This window comes from Rana temporaria, chromosome 13 (assembly GCF_905171775.1).
Source record: "Rana temporaria chromosome 13, aRanTem1.1, whole genome shotgun sequence".
NCBI classification, from domain to species: Eukaryota; Metazoa; Chordata; class Amphibia; order Anura; family Ranidae; genus Rana; species Rana temporaria.
Genome location: NC_053501.1, coordinates 51,950,461 through 51,971,258, shown reverse-complemented (window position 1 = coordinate 51,971,258; position 20,798 = coordinate 51,950,461). Strand labels below are relative to the sequence as shown.

Below are 20,798 nucleotides of genomic sequence, written 5' to 3'. Positions count from 1 at the left end.
CAATAGAGCCAATTTATTAAAAAGTTGATTTGCCAATGTCTTAACTTTTGTGCAAGCGTAAACACATAATTCTTTGCATAGTAATATATGTGTAATAGTTCTCTTTGTTGCCTCTTCACCAGGTGAATGTTACATTCCTAACATTCGAAAGCTTAAGAACATTCGAACATTAGGCCGCGTACACACGACCGGTCCATCCGATGACAATGGTCCGACGGACCGTTTTCATCGGTTTCACCGACTGAAGTGGCCTGATGGTCTGATGTGTGTACACACCATCAGTTCAAAATCCGATCGGGTCAGAACGCGGTGACCAGTGGCGTAACTAGAGACTTCAGGGCCCCGGTGCAAGAAATCATGAAGGACCCCCCCCGAAAAGCCTGATTTTGATACTTAATTTTTTCACACTGTACAACAAAGTAAACAACTCTGTTTCTGATTTCACTTGAGGGGGGGGGGGGGGTCTGCGGCGACAGTGATGGTGCCATCCTCTCCCACCACCACCTGTGCCTCTTACTAATCCCATCCCCCCACCACTGATCTCATCCTCTCATCCCTACCTCTGTTGTAGAAGTAATAGGGGGATAGGGATGAGATCAGTGGTGGGATGAGATCAGTAAGAGGCACGGGTGGTGGTGGGAGAGGATGGAACCTCCACTGCCACCACAGCCACCCCTCCTCAAGTACCACCGCTGCCACCTCCCTCAAGTATCACCGCTTCCACCCCCCCTCAAGTACCAGCGGTACTTGGCTGCGGCAGCAGTGTTGGTGCCATCCTCTCCCACCACCACCCGTGCCTTTTTGGGATCCCATCCCCCCACCACTGATCTCATTCCTATCGCCCCTATCACCTCTGTTGTAGAAGTAATAGGGGGATAGGGATAAGATCAGTGGTGGGGGGATGGGATCAGTATAGAGGCACAGGTGGTGGTGGGATAGGATGGCACCACCACTGCCAACCCCCCTCAAGTACCACCACTGCCAACTCCCTCAAGTATCACCGCTAGCACGTATCACCGCTACCACCCCCTCTAGTATCACCGCTACCACCCCCTCAAGTACCACTGCAGCCACCCCCCTCAAGTACCAGTGGTGGTACTTGATGGGGGGGTGGTAGCGGTGGTACTTGAGGGGTGTGGCAGCGGTGGTACTTGAGGGGGGTTGGCAGCAGTGGTACTTGAGGGGGGTGGCAGCAGTGGTACTTGAGGGGGTGGCAGCAGTGGTACTTGAGGGGGGGGTGGCAGCAGTGGTACTTGAGGGGGGTGGCTGCGGTGCTATTTGAGGGGGGGTGGCTGCGGTGCTATTTGAGGGGGGGGGCTGCGGTGCTATTTGAGGGGGGGGTGGCTGCGGTGGCGGTGCCATCCTCTCCCACCACCACCTGTGCCTCTTACTGACCCCATCCCCCACCACTGATCTCATCCCTATCCCCCTATCCTATCACCTCTGTTGTAGAAGTAATGGGGGGATAGGGATGAGATCAGTGGTGGGGGGATGGGATCAGTAAGAGGCACAGCCAGGTGGTGGAGGAGGAACTGGTATCAATTGCTGAGCTGAGTGATCTCTGACTGTCCCATTTGATTGACTTACCGTCAGTTTATCCCCCACTTTCTGTTCTGTGGCCTGCCCTGGGTCACTCTGTCCCCTTCACTGTGCGGCTGTGGTGTGCCTTCTCCCGCCAGGATGCCTTGCCTCATACCTGGGACACCGGGTGGGTACACGCGCGCACGCTGCTGCAGAGTCCGCCCCGCCTCCCTACATCTGTCGGTGTCTCTGGATAGGCGGAGGCGGAGGCGGGGGCGGGGACGGTCCACAATCTCAGTCAGTGTGAGACTCTGCCTCAGCCTCTGCATTGTTTTTCTCAGGCTCGCGGCTGAACGAACAGCATGCAGTGTGCTACGCATCAGCCAATAAACAGTGTGACAGTCAGGTGGGCCCCCCCGGACTTACAGGGCCCGGTCCCAGCTGCGATTGCTGCGACTATGAAAATTCCGCCACTGGCGGTGACGTAAAACACAACAACGTGCTGAAAAAAACGAAGTTCAATGCTTCCAAGCATGTGTCGACTTGATTCTGAGCATGCGCAGGTTTTGAACCGATGCTTTTGTGTACTAACCATCGGTTTGGACCGATCGGTGAATGGTCCATCGGTTCGGCGAGTTTTAAAATGTTGGTCTGAAGGAAAAAAGACCGATGGGCCGTACACACGGTCGGTTTGGACTGATGAAACTGAACTTCGGTCCATTCTCATCGGTTTGGACCGACCGTGTCAGAGTTAAAAGGCAGGAGAAAGTATGAAGAACACCTGGCCTGTGTACAGTCTATCCACTTAAGCCCCGGACCATTTCGCTGGCCAAAGACCAGAGCACTTTTTGCGATTCGGCACTGCGTCGCTTTAACTGACAATTGCGTGGTCGTGCAATGTGGCTCCCAAACAAAATTTATGTGCTTTTTTTCCTCACAAATAGAGCTTTCTTTTGGTGGTATTTTATCACCTCTGTGGTTTTATTTTTGCGCTATAAACAAAAATAAAGCGTCAATTTGAAAAACATAAAAACAAAATTTTATACTTTTTGCTATAAATAAATATCCCCCCAAAAAATCTATAACAAATAATTGTTTCCACTGTTTAGGCCGATACATATACTTCTCACCATAATTTTGGTAAAATAAAATAGAAACCAAGCATATATTAATTGGTTTGCGCTAATAGTTATAGCGTCTACAAAATAGGGTTCGTTTTATGGCATTTTTATTATTTATTTCTTTTTTACTAGTAATGACGGTGATCTGCAATTTTTTATCGTGACAGCGACTAATGGGTACACATCGGACACTTTTGACACATTTTTGGGACCATTGTCATTTTTACAGCGATCAGTGCTATAAATATGCACTGATTACTGTGAAAATTACACTTGCAGTGAAGGGGTTAACCACTAGGTTCCACTGAAGGGGTTAAGTGTGTCCTAGGGAGTGATTCTAACTGTTAGGGGGCGTGGCTACGAGTGACATGTCACTGATTGCTGCTCCCGATGAGACGGAGGTTAAGGGAGCATATGATCAGTGACAGTGTCACTATGCAGAACGGGGAGATGCTTGTTTACATTTAGCTCTCCCCATCCTGCAGCTCTGTGACCCGATCGCGGGACACCGGTGGGCATCGAGTCCGCGGGTCCCGCAGGCATGGTCACAGAGCTTGCGGCAGTTTCAAAGTGACGTATATATATGTTACTTTACCCAGCTGTGCCATTCTGCTGACGTAAATGTACAGGAGCCGGTCCTTAACCGGCTATGGAGAATTTTTTGTGAACGGACAAAGGAATGGGTGTTCGTCCAAACGAACCTCCAGCTGCAGAGAGTATTTACAGCAGTGGTATTACTACATTTCAGGAATTATTCATTACACTTCCATGAATGTTGAGACATTCATAAAGAATTTTCAGCCTGAAAGCATTGGAACCACTGGGTCAGCATGATAGCCAGGCAAAAAGCATTTAATTATGGCAATGGCGATCTCTATGTACCTTTCCATTAAAGCAAAATTAATGAAGGACTGTATGTGTGCCCATAGCAGCTTCAGCTTCCTCTAATAAATTTATATTCTGACCTATAAAGGAAGGTGGTGATGAAGAAGTCGATTGGTTGCTAGGAATCAACATGTCAAGTAACCTTACCAAGACTGAAGTTGTAAATGACCTCAGTCACAAATGAATTTACAAGTTACATCCATTGTAATAATCTGACTTTGATGTATGTTTATCTGTAATAAGTTACATATTTATTCAACTGGGAAGCTATTGTTTGCCTATTTGCTAAGCTAAATCTGTTAGGTTAGAGCACTACATGAACAAATACAACTAATTGTGTCATTGTCAGCTCATGGCATGGGGCTCGCTGACAGCTGGGAGAAGAGGAGTACTCAAGCAGCAAGAGAGAGGACTCCAGCAGCCCATAACCACCCTAAACTAGGGCTTGTTTTCAGGGTAGGGCTTATATTGCAGCCCTTCTGGAAAATCGGGGTAGGTCTTACTTTTGGCGAAACATGGTACTTCCGGGAGTATTTACTTCCTGGTCCCCCTCTATGGCACTCTATGTCACTTAAAGATACAGTGGTGATGCAGAGACCAGTGGATCACACCACAGGGTCCAGAAGGGGGCCAGGCATTTAACAATCCAGGAAGTGTCGCTTTCTGAAGATTTTATAATATTGTTTTTTTTTTTTTCACTGCAGCATCCAGGGCTTGGTGAAGTTGAGTTTCTACGGTCTTACTTGCAGGGTCACCTTAATTTTAGGGTTTGGTTGTAGACCCCTAATCCCTCCTGCTGCCTCTGTGTCCTGTGAAGAAAGGAACAGAAACCAGCACCGCTGTAGATGGGCATAGTGCTGGGTCAATATAGGACTTTGGTAACTATATAGGGAGGTGATGGGGGCAATAAAACTACTACCTTAATTTAGGGAATGTATGAGGTAAAAAATGCTTTGCCCAGAACCACTTTAAGTACTATTGCAGCTCGACTAATTGGGATTGTAAATAAAGATATAGAAACATCCATGAGAGATTTGGAAAACTAGAGGCAGAAGTGTAAAGTGTTAGGTCGTGGTGCTCATCAGAATCACAGAATCTTTTTCCTATGCACTGGCCAATATGTAGAAATCCCCCCCCCCCCCAATCCCAGTTCTTTTTCTTTATTTCTGACCTTGGACTTCAGGAAGGCAAGAGCTTTGCTGTTGTTTTCAAGAAAATGAACCCTCATCCTCCCTCGTGCTGGTTTAGGTAGTTGTTCTCCTGAAATATATCCCAAGAGTCGAAGCAGGTACAAGCCATCATACAGCTCTGTGTATATATCTGTAATGGGGGTTCACAATTCTGTAGAGAAACAAATGAATAGATCAGACCAACAATTTCCTGAGAAGACATCAGACAGCTTACATGTATGCACAACAGTGAGCCTCATTTATGGCAATTTAGTTTTATAAATGTCTTAATTAAAGGAGTCTCATCCACAAGTGCAAATGTTACAAAACAAACCACAGAACAACAAACACAATATATGTGATAACTGAGGGTACTCTACCTTTGTGTAAAAACAGATAACAATTGAAAAAACAAAAAAACAAACAAAAGGATATACAATTGCTACACAAACCATATTGTAATTTATTGCCCCGCAATGTGATTACTGGAACAAAAAAAAAAATCTTTATCCCACGGTCACATGATGCCGCAGCCCTTAGTCTTCTCCTCCTCTGTTTACTTCCTGGTTGGCACGACATGAACACTTCCTACTGTATGGCCGAAGGCAGGGTTCATTATCACAGGGGGATGGTAGGGGACCCGGTGGTCTTGGGGTATCATTGCAACGCTGGATTAGCAGTCCCCAACACCAGAACCGATGGCTGTAAAGTAACTGGATGGGGAATTTACATTAATAATTTCTGGCTTCCCCAGGTAATAGGGGGAAAAAAACTGTCAGCGTAGGTTTGGGGGAATAGAAGGGGTGGGAGAAAGTAATTTTCCATCCCAAAGTGGATGCCCAGCAAAAGCACAATGGCAGTAAAGGTATCCAAAACATCCAATCACCAATTCACCAACAGTACAAACAAAGGGGAACCACCCCAACCTATAACTTGCCTTTGCAGCACATGAAAGGGTGCCACATGACAAAGCATGAACAAAAATTCCCAGCTCAATTACCAGCCAGCCTGCAGCAAACCAAATTGACCTTGTCTAACAGTTCACGTTACAAACAAGGGGTTTTGTGGAGGAAGGAGTAGTGGCCAGATTCCCTAAGTTCCATTGTCTTGGGGAAGAACTGTCAATCATACAAGTTTTTAAACGTGCCAGATTTGGACTTCCTGACAACTCTCACCACCCAAATCCACCAGCAAACTGTCAAAGATTGCCATCACTCCCTGAACATTAAAACATATGTAGCGCCTGGTTACCTAAAAAAAGTACCGGTGCTAGTTAAATTTAGAGAGGTATCAGAGTGTTAACTGACTCTGATCCAAATATTATGTTTAAAAATTGGGTCTCTGTCTCAGCTTGGCTGTGCTGTGGGCTGTCTATTGTTGCTGGGGTGTAGTTCCTACCCCGGGGCGATGTGTGGCAGCAGTGGAGTCGAGGTATGGGTGCTCTTCCCCAGAAGCCTATCAGGAGGGTTCAGCCTCACTGTGCATGCTGGGGAAGGGTATTTATGGGACAGACGCCATTTGGTCTGGGTCTTTTTCAGAGTGCGGCACCTACCTTTAGGGGGACTGCATCACGGCACCCAGGTGTAATGGCCTTCCAGGCCAGGGTGCGCGTGCCACGCGGTGTTCCTGGGTCCGGGACCATGTTGGTCCGGAACATTTAAAGGAACACTAAAGTAAATTTTTTTTTTGGTAAAATAACAAACATTTTATACTTACCTCCACTGTGCAGTTCGTTTTGCACAGGGTGTCCCCGAACACGGTCTTCTGGGGTCCCTCGGCGGTTGTCTCAGCTCCTCCTCGCAAGACCTTTCTACCTTCAAGCGAGCTCCCTCGCATGGTGGAAAGCTCTTGTGAGCGCGCTCCCATGATACAGCGGCGGCCATAGCCGCCAACTGTATCACTCGGCCCGCCCCCCGTCATGCCGCGTCATTGGATGTGATTGACAGCAGTGCCAGCCAATGGCTGCGCTGCTATCAATCCTGTCCAACCTAGCCAATCAACGTCCAGGCTGGGAACCGAACAGGATGACGGGGACGCGCGCAGGACTTTCGAGGTGTGAGGTAAGTAAAACGGGGGCTCGGGGGGGTGGGGCGGTGCTGTGGGATGCATTAAGGTGAAAAAACATTTACCTTTACAACCCCTTTAAGCAGTGGCAGAGAGCCCAGTAGTCGACTGGGTTCCCAATCCTAAAGATCCCAAACGAGGTAGCTGTTTGGTGGGGAGTCCATCTGAGGAGAGCCAATGAGAGGCTGGCGAACCAATAGTGTCTCGACAAACCACTGGTGATCAAGGTAGCCGGACACTGAGAGGCTGGTCACCTGTCAGTCGGTACCTGAAAACTATCTGAAGGAGATCCAAGCGCAATTCTATCAAGGAGGATCATCTCCGTAATCACAATCACAGGAAGGGCCTGTGGCAGAGGCTTTTCCCTGAATCCACTCCAGGAGGGTCTGTGGCAGAGACTTTTCCTTCAAGTTTGAGCAATACCCTGGCTGCCAGGTCAGTGAGAGGGGGCCTGTCCAGGTACGCTATACCCACTCTGGCTAGAGTGGCGAAGAATACAAAGTATTGTTGGGAGCAGGACTGTTTCCCTATTGTTGTGCCTGAGTCTGCTACCTCTCCTCTACTACTACTCTACTCTTCATCACAAGTTTTAATGTTTTTACCCGGCTGGGTAATAAGGAGCACAGAAAAAGACACCTGTCGTGGACATTCCGTTATTGCTATATTCACTATACACCCCTAGGACGGCGGAGGAGCCACGAGGTAACGTGCCACCCAAAACAAACCAGCAGCTCGTTCGGGGGTAGTGCTACACATACATAGGGATATACACTCTCCCCCTGAGTGATAGTGCTTGGGATTTCTGATGGGCCACTCATGCATTGCTACTGCATTGTGGTAGGCAGGGGGAGCTGCATGTGTCCCTCATTCCTGAAAGTAAAGAGTTTTTCCTCCAGGAGTCTGACAGTAGATTGGGGCAAGAGAGATAAGGAAATGAATACTTGCTCAATATGGTCCCTCCTGTAAAGTGAACCTGTTTACTCACCTAGTATGGCCACAAAACAGGTTCACTTTACTTTGCATGTATTATCTATGAATCAGGGAGGAGACTTAGATCCTTTGGATGGCAAGAATACCACACTGCCCATAATTAATTACATTCCAGAAAGTGTCCGTGTTCTGCATTTACTGCCAATATAAAAATACATCTCATTCCTTACACATTTATGACAGTCACTCTTCTGTAATAATCGTTCAGAGGTCAGAAAATGAGCAAAAACCAAGAAAGATGAAATCATCTGTACTAATTTGGCAACTTTCTGTTCCAAAGTACTTGCTAAGAACCCTACAGATGATTTATGACAAGGAGTGCACCATAAATGTCTGCAGAATAAACAAAATGCACACCACACCTACAGTAAGTACATTGTGTAGGGGGTTAGCTCGGTAGCGGGGTGTGTGACCCCCTGGATGGGTTCACTACACACTGAATTTATACAGACAGGCCGTTGAGGATGGTTGAAAACAATGATTTTGGTTTATTCTTCCATCTTGCTGGAAACAAGTGCAAGCATCCAAACAGCATAAACAAAATCAAACATAAAATAAACCCTGGCCACTTGGGCATCTATCTTCACCACACAGGAACCTATCGATGGAGTCTGGCACAGCCTAGTGCTGGGCAGACACTGCTCGTCATACAGCAGAAAAACAATAGTCTTTTGATTTTTATCACACAGAAAAATCAAACACCTCCTCACCTCCTCAGAAGACTTTCAGTACACTGCTCTCCTACTCACAAAGCCTCAGAATGCAGCAAATCAGTGGTAATCCTCGGGATTACTTATAGAGGCCTTAATTGCCTCATTCTGAACAGCTGAAGTCTTCCAACGCCCTTAGACCTTTTCTGGCTACTTTTGCAGCCGACGCCTACTAACAATTGGTGTATTGTCTAAACAAGGCAGAAATGTATGTCCCATCTGTGACAACACCCACAGATTTACCTGACTTCCTGTCACAATTGCTAGAGGGAATATGTAGATACATCACACTTATATCAGTGAGTCCTGTGCCAGTTTAACCAAATCATTCTATTGTTCTAAATGAACGGAAAAAAAACACCTCTCAAATTTTGAATTAAAGTGCATGTAAAAGTACCACTGCAGTGCTACCCGTAGAAGCCAGGATAGGATGGGTCTTCTGTTCTTTTCCTCAAACTTCTCGGGAACCTCAGTCCCTCTGACACACAAGGCCCAGGGTACAAACTTACAATATCACAGGCATTTACTGAAACTAATACTGTACTTTGTACACAACAGTAGTGCTATATCAAAGAAAACAGGCATCAAATCAGGTAGTAAATGCAAACTCAATATAGTCACCCAATATGGATGGTAACTATGCAAGCATAAAATGGATTAACAATGATAATAAAACACATTATCATACAAATGTATTAACAGTAGAGACAAGGCATAAGATGACATTTGGTATCCAGATCAGCATAACAAGTAGCAAGACCACCTCAAGTGCAGCAGTGAGCAGTAGTAAAGCTTAATCTACCTGCTGGAACTATACTCAGTAGTGTATTTAGGATTTGTGCTGCCCTAGGCCTGGCTAAACTCGTACACCCCCTAATTTAAATATGACCCACGCCTTCATATCAAGGACACACCCCTTGCTGTTTAAGACCCGCCCTGAAGATTTTGAGTGGGGACACTAGTTCTGAGGGCCGGGGGGGGAGTCCCTTAATTTGCATAGATTTCCTCTCACTTCCTGTTTGGCTATGCGGCAGGAAGTGAAGGGAAATCTCTGCAATGGGACAGTGATGGTAAAAAATAAACTGACAGGGGCTATAACCCTCTCTTACTCTATCCAAACTTAAAAAAAAAAGTGTTGCCTATAGTTCTACTTTAGGCCCAAATTTCTTATAATTTTATGGAGAGGACTTAAGCCCCATACACACGGTCGGACTTTTGGCCAACCAACTTCAAAATCTGCAACTTTTCGAATTTGTCCGACCGTGTGTACGCTCCATCGGACCAACTTTTTTCCGGGTTTCATCTGACAAAAAGTTGGGTCTGCAAACGGACCAACTTTTCGGCAACAAAAGTCTGATGGTGCCTTGTCTGACTGTGTGTACAGCAATCCAACCAACTTTTGGACAAAGTGCAAATACGCATGCTCAGAACCAATGTTAAAAGCAACAAACAATAGCAGAAGTTAACCAAAGGGTGGCGGTAAAGAGCAGAAAAGAGCAAAAAAAACATGTGATGTTAGGAAAGTTTTAGAAAAGTTTGCAGAAAAGTCTGACTGTGTGTATGCTATCGGTGTGGCCGGACAAATCAATTAGGACAAAAATCCAAGGGAAATTTTGTTGGATGTCTGACCGTGTGTATGAGCCTTAAAAGAAGCTATAACCATGCCAATGGTGAAAATACATAGCACAGTGAGGAAGGTTTGTGGTCCAGGATTATAGGACAGGCAAAAGTAGAAGCACCCCCGCAGTTGCGGAATGCCGGCCGCCTGCATACCGGAAGCAATGTGGCCGATTTATGGGGGCACTAGATTAATAAGCATCTCTGCCCAGTCCGCCCCATAAGACTGGCGCTACACTAACAGTGTAGTGCAAGCCGGCGGGGACTTTTTCCGTGCTTCCCCCCTGCAAAGTGCTGCCCGAAGCCTGGGCCTTGTTGGCCTAGGCCAGGATACAGTGTTGACTATACTGCTAGAGTGCATTTATGGCAGCAATGCTAGTGCTAGAAAGACTATGAACTCTGCGAAAGAAAAGGAAGATAGTAGCAGTGTGGGCAGGGGAATAAAAGGGGCTTGTTTCCCTGTTAAAAAAAAGGGGGGCTTGCAGAATCATTTTTACTGGAGTGGCAGTCCAGTCAAATGTTCCTCTGCTGGCTATCGTTGGCAGTCCCAGTTAGCTTGCATGCAGTAAAGACACAGTACAGTATAGGTACATATAGGCCCGGAGTCAGATAGAATGGTCTATCTATGGGCGGGCGTAACGTATCGCAGATACGGTACGCCGCCGTAACTTAGGGAGCAAGTTCCATATGCAGAAACAACTTGCGCCCTTAGTTAGGGCTGCGTAACGTATTTGGTCCGGCGTAAGCCCGCCTAATTCAAATGGGGATGATGTGGGCGTGTTTTATGTACATTAACTGTGACCCCGCGTATTTAAGGTTTTTAAGGAACGGCACATGCGCCGTTTGTTAAAAAATCCCAGTGCGCATGCTCGAAATTACGCCGCAAGTCGTCATTGCTTTAGACGTGAACATAACTTACGTACAGCCCTATTCGCGAATGACTTACGCAAACGACGTAAAATTTTCAAAACTCGACGCGGGAACGACTTCCATACTTAACATTAGCTACGCCTCATATAGCAGGGGTAACTTTACGACGAAAAAAGCCTAACGTAAACGACGTAAAAAAATGCGCCGGCCGGACGTACGTTTCTGAATCGGCGTATCTACCTAATTAGCATATTCATCGCGTAACTATACGGAAGCGCCACCTAGTGGCCAGCGTAAATATGCAGCCTAAGATACGACGGTGTAAGACACTTACGCCGGTCGGATCTTAGGGAAATCTATGCGTAACTGATTCTCTAAATCAGTCGCATAGATACGACGGCCCGCACTCAGAGATACGACGGCGTATCAGGAGATACACAGTCGTATCTCCTATCTGAATCCGGGCCACAGTCTCTGCACAGGTGCAAGGTAGATGTGCTTCACATACGGTAAAGGTTCGATACAATACGGTATAGAGTTGGTATAGGTGCAGTCTAGGTTTGGAATAAGTGCAGTATGAGTGTGTTATGGATTCGGTGTACTTGGTGTCTTGCTCTCAGTGGCTCATTTCCTGCTAGCAGTATCAGCAATGGGCATATCGCCCTATGACCTTCCCTGGGTGCCCTTGGTCTCTGCGTGAAATTCTCCAGTGATCAACAGAGTTTCTTAGCCTCGTTTCCACATCCTTCACCCGAAAGCATAGGAACTGCTCTATAGAAAAAAGGCAGCAGATGCTCTGGACTGATGAGTCAAAATTTGAAATATTTAGCTGTAGCAGTATAAATTGACAGTGCTATCTAAGTACTAATAATAAATAAATATACTACATACTCTATACAAGTGCTATGGAATAATATTTAAACAAATACAATTAAAACAAAACTATAGGTAGCATTCATTTACATTCTGTCTGTAGATATTGTTCATCCAGTTGGTGAAGGTTTTCTTTTGCATAGCCATGCGCTGCTCTTGCAGCTTTTTAATGTGTCCTTTCTCATATTCTCGTATTCCTTCTTCCTCCATTTCTGTCTCTGAAAACAAACAATCACTTTGTTAGAATGTTTCAATATTTACACATCTTTAGTACATTTTAAATAAACATTTCTAATTATTCTAATAAATCTTCACCCACTTTGCCAGCAGACAAATATTTATTGATCGCAATAAGCACACATAACAGTAAAATCCATTTTATGATCAGCCATTGACATTTCCAAACTGTGATTAGTGTTATTAGTCTAATGGAAATTAGGGATATAAAAAGTAATTAACTCTTGCTTTCTTCTGAAAATGTTCCCTGGCTGCCAGGCTAATCAAGCGCCTTCATGGAAAAAGTATATTGCCAGAGAAGTCAAAGTAAAGGCAGAACTCCTTATGCCGCGTACACATGACCGTTTTTCGGGTTGTAAAAAATTACGTTTTTCAGGCTCTAGAAAAAACGTTTTTTTCAACCCGATCATTAAAACGGCCTTGCCTACACACGATTGTGAAAAAAAAATGCTCTAGCAAAGCGCGGTAACGTACAACACGTATGACGGCACTATAAAGGGGAAGTTCCATTGGATGACGCCACCCTTGGGGCTGCTTTAGCTGATTTTGTGTTAGTAAAAGGCGATTCGCGCTTTTCTGTCTGTTACAGCGTGATGAATGTGCTTACTCCATTACGAACGGTAGTTTTACCAGAATGAGCGAACCTGTCTCATAACTTGCTTATGAGCATGCGCGGATTTTACCAACCCGAAAAAGTCGTGTGTACGTGGCATTAGACTCTTCTTGTGGGTCAATGACTCACAAAGTATCCTTTATATTAGATCAGCATGGCAGCCAGACCACATTTTAAAGGAGAGGTCAGAAACAGGGCCATAGATGTAGGATGGTGTTGCTGTGTGATAGCTGCCACTGTCACGCTGGCCATTTGACAACAAGAGGCGATTCGTAGAGCGACCATCAATTTCCTAAAAAGTGCCAGAAATAAACACAGTGATCATGTGACAGCTTCTTACATTTAGTGCTAAAGGGTAAGGGAAACCTTCTAAAGCAGGGATCTCCAAACTATGGGCCATATCCTCAAAAGAGATACGACGGCGTATCTACTGATACGCCGTCGTATCCCTGTTTCTCTCTTTGGAACTGATCCACAGAATCAGTTTCCAAGAGATAGACAGAAGATGCAATTCTAGGCCGGCCGCTAGGTGGCGAGGCCATTGCGGCCGGCGTAGAATATGCAAATGAACACTTACGGCGATCCACGAACGTTCCGACTCGTTTACGTCGAGTTACGCCGTGTAAAAATAGGGCTGAGTCCTATTTGACTAAGCCCTATTAAGTATGGCCGTCGTTCCTGCGTCGAAAATTCAAACTCTACGTCGTTTGCGTAAGACGTCCGTGAATGGCGCTGGACGCCATTTACGTTACCGTCTAAGAAAATGATGTCGGAGCGACGTCTGTTAGCGCAATGCACGTCAGGTAAGTTACCTGACGGAGCATGCGCAGTATGTCCGGCGCGGGAGCGCGCCTAATTTAAATGGGACTCGCCCCATTAGATTCGGCACGCCTTGCGCCAGACACATTTAAGTTACACCGCCGCAAATTTCAAGGTAAGTGCTTTGTGGATCGGGCACTAACTTGGCCAATTTGCGGCAGTGTAACTTAAATGGGAAAAGTTAAGTTACGCCCGATATTTGTGGATCTGGCCCTATGTCCCTCCAACTGTTGTGGAACTACATGTCCCAAGAGGCATTGTAAAACTCTGAGGATTGTAGTTCTTGAACAACAGGAGGGCCATAGTTTGGAGACCCCTGTTCTAGAGGACTGGCCTATACTTTGAACTAGGCTCCTGGTGGCCATTTGGGGGAGTCGGAGTATGATTGGTTATGAGTTCTCCAAAGATATGGGCAGCCATATTGAACGCACAGAGAGTATACTGTAGATAGCCCCTGCTGGCGCAGTCTGGTGTGCCAGTAGTATGGGAAATGACTGGACGCGTTTACAATGATTAGGGACAGTTTAGAGCATGGGTCTTCAAGCTATGGCCCTCCAGTTGTTCAGGGACTACAATTCCCATCATGCCTAGTCATGTCTGTGAATGTCAGAGTTTTACAATGCCTCATGGGATGTGTAGTTCCGCAACATCTGGAGTGCCGTAGTTTGAGGATCCCTGGTTTAGAGAATACCCCTGGAGACTGCTGCAAGTTTGGGGATGGACCGACACGCCACCCTACCCTTAAACCGTTTTATGCCAGTCAAGGCAATCCATTTAGTGAACACTTCTTGAGCACCCTGGCGCCTGTAGGTTCTGAATATTTGTAGTGTCTTGTTAGAAAACTGTAAAGTTCCTTATTGTACATACGGATACTTGGAATTCTTTGCACATTGATGAAGAATAGTGTCCAATAGCAACCTATGAGAAGTAATTTTTAACTCAAATGACTAAAGTAAATAGAAACCTGGGCCACTTCACTTTGCAGATTACCACTACACTTTCCACTACGTTACTGAACAAGGCTTTGTGCGTGTGTGTCAAATACCTTACATTTTTGTCAGGAAAATCAAAACCAGCAATAGACATTCCATGTTTCCATGCAATGTTAATAAGTGATCGAAATGCCTCATTATCAGAATAGACCTTATAACCGGTCTTATAAAAATTCTTGTGCATGACAGATACTGGCCGTGTTGCATTTTTCCCCTCAGCACTGGGAATGTTATGCTAACCAGTTCCTCATGGGACCTCAGCTGTTAATGTGCCTGGGATGTAAAGTGGGGAAAGTTAGCCAGAGAATGTGATATTGTGTTACAGGCAAAAGGATTTCCTATTTCTGGGGATTAGATTAAAAATCTTAAATCTGCAATCCACATAAGACCCAGCTAAAGCATAAAAGGGCCTTGCATAGCTTCTCTGCCAAAGAACCACATCTGCTATATGCTATTTGGCTTAGGGTTAGCGTGCAATAAATACAATGGGAGATGTATTAAAAGTGTTATGCAAAATACATGAGTTCACTGCCATGTGTCACATAAATTGAGTAGTTAAAGTATCTTTGGTCAAACTGTAAAATCATATATTAATTTCCACATTGTATTGTAATTGTTTGTAGCCTATTCCCTTTAATCTGAATGATCTTGAAGTTTGTAAACTTTGTTGGTTGAACTAGATGGACTTGTCTTTTTTCAACCTGACTATGTAACTATGTTGTTTATGAGAACACCACTCATTTAATTCCTTGAATCCTGTGACATGTACTCACAATGCCCTGTGAGTGGGCATTGCTGTGTCACAGAATTTACTGAACCTGCCTTCTGACCTACAGAGGTGGTGAGAGTAGGAGTTTCAGGAGGCATATAAAATACAGGAAGCACTGTACCGTGGGATATGTAATCCTTAGAAATTGAAGCGGAGCTCCACCCAAAGGGGGAAGTTATGCTTGTTTGCACCCTCCACTGCCACATTTGGCATTTTTTGGGAGGTGGGGGGGGAGCAGGACATCTGAGCCTGAAGTTCAGCCCCCTCCTTCCCTCACAGTCTTCTGGGACACATCATCAGATGCTATGCCGGCGCCTGCATCCGAAGCTGATTTTAGAATCGGTTCAAATGAGGACATCGCTGGATCCCTGCGGTAAGTGTCCTTGTATTAAAAATCAGCAGCTACAGTATTTGTTTTTTAGGGGGAGCCTGGAGCGCCTCTATAACCCCTTCGCCCTTAGGGTAAAACAAATTTTAATGCCTAAGCCCAATTTTGCAATTTTGACATGTGTTAGTAAAACTGTATATATCATAACAACTGTACATATCATAACAACTGCTCTGTGCATCCAGAAGGAATATACCTTGTTTTTTCAATACAAATTGGGCTTTCATTTGGTGGTAAGTGGTAATGTATATCTCCTGATTTATTTTTATTATCAAAGTAAAACTGGCCTAAAATAATAAGATAAACATTGGGCCGGATTCAGAAACGAGATACGACGGCGTATCTCCTGATACGCCGTCGTATCTCTGAGTGCGGTCGGTCGTATCTATGCGCCTGATTCAGAGAATCAGTTACGCATAGATATCCCTAAGATCCGACTGGTGTAAGTGTCTTACACCGTCGTATCTTAGGCTGCATAATCACGCTGGCCGCTAGGTGGCGCTTCCGTATAGTTAAGCGAGCAATATGCTAATTTGGTATTTACGCCGATTCAGAAACGTACGTCCCGCCGGCGCATTTTTTTGCGTCGTTTACGTTAGGCTTTTTTCGGCGTATAGTTACCCCTGCTATATGAGGCGTAGCTAATGTTAAGTATGGCCGTCGTTCCCGCGTCGAGTTTTGAAAATGTAACGTTGTTTGCGTAAGTCGTTCGCGAATAGGGCTGGACGTCATTTACGTTCACGTCGAATCCAATACGTCCTTGCGGCGTACTTTGGCGCAATGCACACTGGGATATTTTATGGACGGCGCATGCGCCGTTCAAAAAAACCATCAAAAACGCGGGGTCAAGTAAAATTTAAATACAACACACCCCCAACATCCCCATTTGAATTAGGCGGCCTTTACGCCGCAACACATACGTTACGCCGCCGTAACTAAGGGCGCAAGTTCTTTCTGAATACAGAACTTGCGCCCAAAGTTACAGCGGCGTAACGTTACGCCGGAAGAAAGATGCGCTCATCTTTCTGAATCCGGCCCATTGTCTTTAAATTTAGCTGTATATTTCTTGCTACTACCATAACTTTTCACCAAAGAACAACCCAAAATAAATTCTCCTGCTCCTAACAATTGCAAGAATACTACATATGTGAATGCTATTTGTTGTTTGTACCCGTAGTACAACCCAGAAACAATAGTGCACATTTTTCTTTTTTTTTTTATCTAGCTATAACACACTGATACTGACACTAACTCAAACTGATACTAATTAAAAAAAAAATCTTTCCAAAAAATACTGACCCTAACCTTTGACCCTGACCAAAATACTAACCCTGGAACTGACCTAGATCAAACCTTAGAAAAAAGAAGTGTGTGTAGAAATGTTTTTATCTCTGGAAGGACAGAGAAATATACAATGCATCTCTTTCATCCATTCACAGAGACAGAAAACTCGGGGGCTATCAAAGCAATCAGGTGACCCGGAAACTCGAGGTCCAGGTCCTGTTTATTAGTATGGGGCAGGGGTCAAGTCCTGGAGAAAAAAGTGTGGGAACTCCCACCCAAGATCCACTCCCCCACCAAAAAAATAAAAAATGATACGCTCATATGCATAATTATTAAAACCGCGTGTTTTTTAGTTTTTTTTTCGATCCACTGTACCTTATTAATCCTTTATATTACTGGCCGCTTCCTGTATATGGATACATTGGGTAGTCTACCCGATAAATCCATATACAGGAAGCGACCAGTAACATAAAGGATTACTAAGGTTCGCCTGCCCCATGACAGTGACTCGAACTGGGCATCGCCGCTTAGTGAAGGATCGGCTCGGGCGGCTCGGCTGCTCTAGTCCTGCAAAGGGAACTGCGTTCCTGCTGTGAAAAAAGTGAAGGGACGCCGTTCCCACACGTTCCCGCAGGACTTGAGCCCTGGTATGGGGCCCAGGGCTCACGGTGAGCACAAAGGGAGAAATGCAAATATGTGGCCCCATGGAAAAAACCCAGTCCAGTGAGGCAGCATATTTGTGTGACATTATCACCAAGGGGTTAAACAGCAGACGAGAAGCTGCCAAGCTGCTACCAGAGGCATAGAAGCTGCAAAGCTTCTACTAGAGGCAGACAGGAACAATCAACTACTGAACTTAGAAAACCAGATCACCACTCTGCTGAGTACAGTGAAGCCAAAAACTAAATTTAGCCTGACTAAGACAGGGTGCTACACAAGCAACTCTGGAATCCTCAGAGTGTCTGTACTGGACATTTAAGAAGGTTGTATGGAGCTGCGTTGATCAGCAATAATTAATGCTTGCTCAAGGCTATGTCACAGAGAAAACAACTGCTTTTTGTGTGCCCTGTTCTGCCGATAAGTGCATTGGTGTGCATAGCATAAAAATACTGCATGTCTGCTTCTTAATGCCTATGCATTTTTATGCAAAGCATAACATTGTGTTACAACGAATGGCGGTGTGTCAGAACGTGCTGTTGTAAGAATTTATTTTTTGTTAAGTTTGAATAAAGTTACATTTTAACAATGCATCACAGCATACCTGCACTAACACGCACCAGCGCACACATGCATTAAACACTTCGTAATGCAATTTCACTGGGGTGAACAGGCCTCAAAACAGCTGACAGTGGATAACGCAAAGGTGCAACATCGCATGTTAAAATAACTCTACAATGGTGCTGATTTCCTAATTTTTTTTATAGAAAGCCCCTTTAACCACTTGTGTAAGGTGAAAATTCCGCGCCTAACTAATAAAATAATTAATAAACAATATAAGCTGCTCCTCACAAACAATAAAAATTGTACATATGTGAAAATAGAAAATAGAGGGCGCTAAGCCCATACAGATACTATGTATAGTGCCGTGAACCAATCCAATATGATTGGCAGTTAATTAACACTCCCTGGTGAATAATTAAATAATTAAATAAAAAATGAAAAAATCAATAAAATAAAGTCCCATATATTGCAGACAGCGCTGCACATTCAGAAAAAAACACAGCGTGAAAATTCCAATGTGATCAGTGTGAATATATAAATCCCACAAAAATAGGGGAAATTGTTGCAGTCCACTATGTTCGTTGTGATTTTCTTTAAGAGGAGAGAAAGTGCCACCACCGCTCTATATAACTTCAATTCCACCCAAGGTGCTTGATATTAAATTGCTCTTACCAGAGCTAGTTGACCAGTTTAATGAAAAAGTGGTCAAACTAGCTTTTGCAGGATTGTGCCTGCGCACATGAGGATATGGACAACCAATAGACAGATCCAGGAGCTCCACATGGGATACGTTATGCAAGAGAAGAAAGCCAGGAAAGCCAATAGCGTAATAACGTTTATTAAAAGTATTAAAAAACACATAAAAACAGCCAAATGGCCTCTTACTTCCAAGGGTGCCCACCCGGCACTGAGGCTGCGGACTTGTCACCGCCAATCTGCGGTTTCAAATGTGGGATTCGGAAAGGGGGTGGAAGCCGCCGCTGTCTCACCGCCGATGGATCCTTGCCGACACTCCACAGCGCAGGGGGGACGTCACGTGACCAGGTCTGCCTCCGACGTACGTTTCGTTATGCTAACGCCCCCCTGATGACGTTAGCATAACGAAACGTACGTCGGAGGCAGACCTGGTCACGTGACGTCCCCCCTGCGCTGTGGAGTGTCGGCAAGGATCCATCGGCGGTGAGACAGCGGCGGCTTCCACCCCCTTTCCGAATCCCACATTTGAAACCGCAGATTGGCGGTGACAAGTCCGCAGCCTCAGTGCCGGGTGGGCACCCTTGGAAGTAAGAGGCCATTTGGCTGTTTTTATGTGTTTTTTAATACTTTTAATAAACGTTATTACGCTATTGGCTTTCCTGGCTTTCTTCTCTTGCATAACGTATCCCATGTGGAGCTCCTGGATCTGTCTATTGGTTGTCCATATCCTCATGTGCGCAGGCACAATCCTGCAAAAGCTAGTTTGACCACTTTTTCATTAAACTGGTCAACTAGCTCTGGTAAGAGCAATTTAATATCAAGCACCTTGGGTGGAATTGAAGTTATATAGAGCGGTGGTGGCACTTTCTCTCCTCTTAAAGAAAATCACAACGAACATAGTGGACTGCAACAATTTCCCCTATTTTTGTGGGATTTATATATTCACACTGATCACATTGGAATTTTCACGCTGTGTTTTTTTCTGAATGTGCAGCGCTGTCTGCAATATATGGGACTTTATTTTATTGATTTTTTCATTTTTTATTTAATTATTTAATTATTCACCAGGGAGTGTTAATTAACTGCCAATCATATTGGATTGGTTCACGGCACTATACATAGTATCTGTATGGGCTTAGCGCCCTCTATTTTCTATTTTCACATACCCTTTAACCACTTGCCTACAGGGCAATTTCACCCCCTTCCTGCCCAGACCAATTTTCAGCTTTCAGCACTGTCACACTTTAAATGACAATTACGCGGTCATGCAACACTGTACCCAAATTACATTTTTATCATTTTTTCCCCACAAATTTCTTGCGCTATAAACAAAAGTAGAGGGAAAAAAACACAATGGGCCGGATTCACATACATCGGCGCATATATATGCTGCCGTAGCGTATCTCTTTTACGATACGCCGATGCAACGCAGAGAGGCTAGCATGGAATTCACAAAGCAAATGCTCCCAACGTTGCGCCGGCGTAACGTAAATTCGTAGGCGTAAGCCGGCGTAGGTGATGTTAATGCCCTTGGTCATGAGTTCCGGACCACTAAGGACATTAGCAAGAAAATAAATGACTTGCGTCGGCTTGTCTGGGATAAAGTGGCCACCATCAGAAGGCACCACAGGGGCACGGGGGGCGGACCACCATCTGCTGTAAGGTTGACCCCGGAGGAGGAGGTTATCGCCAGGTGTCTGGAGCGGGAGCAAGTGGAGGGCCTGGAGGGCTTTGACTCCATTGACCAGGCCTTGAGGACAGGTAAGTGTTTTTTATCCCCCATCCGGTGTGTAGCATGTGAGGGGGTGGAAGGGAACATGTGACAAGTGTGTGGGTCCACCAACATGTGAATGCTTTGTGTCATCCACAGATGTGCTGGAGGGAGCGGGCCCGTCGTCAGCTGCTGGACGACCCATGCCATCCTCGGAGGAGTGTGCCCACACAAGTTGAGGAGGAGCA

The 20,798-nt window shown here is 45.2% G+C and overlaps 1 protein-coding gene across 2 annotated transcripts in view; it reads right to left on the bottom strand.

Moving 5' to 3' along the window:
- SPTBN5 (spectrin beta, non-erythrocytic 5) overlaps window positions 1–20,798 on the bottom strand; it is a 347,370-nt gene that overhangs the window by 309,972 nt on the left and 16,600 nt on the right. For both annotated transcript variants that reach the window (XM_040332524.1, XM_040332525.1), the window contains exons 2-3: window positions 11,911–12,038; window positions 4,699–4,868 (exon numbers count right to left, since the gene is read on the bottom strand). In XM_040332524.1, the coding sequence (XP_040188458.1) occupies window positions 4,699–4,755 (57 nt within the window). In that variant the 5' untranslated portion in view covers window positions 4,756–4,868; window positions 11,911–12,038. The remainder of the gene's footprint in view (window positions 1–4,698; window positions 4,869–11,910; window positions 12,039–20,798) is intronic.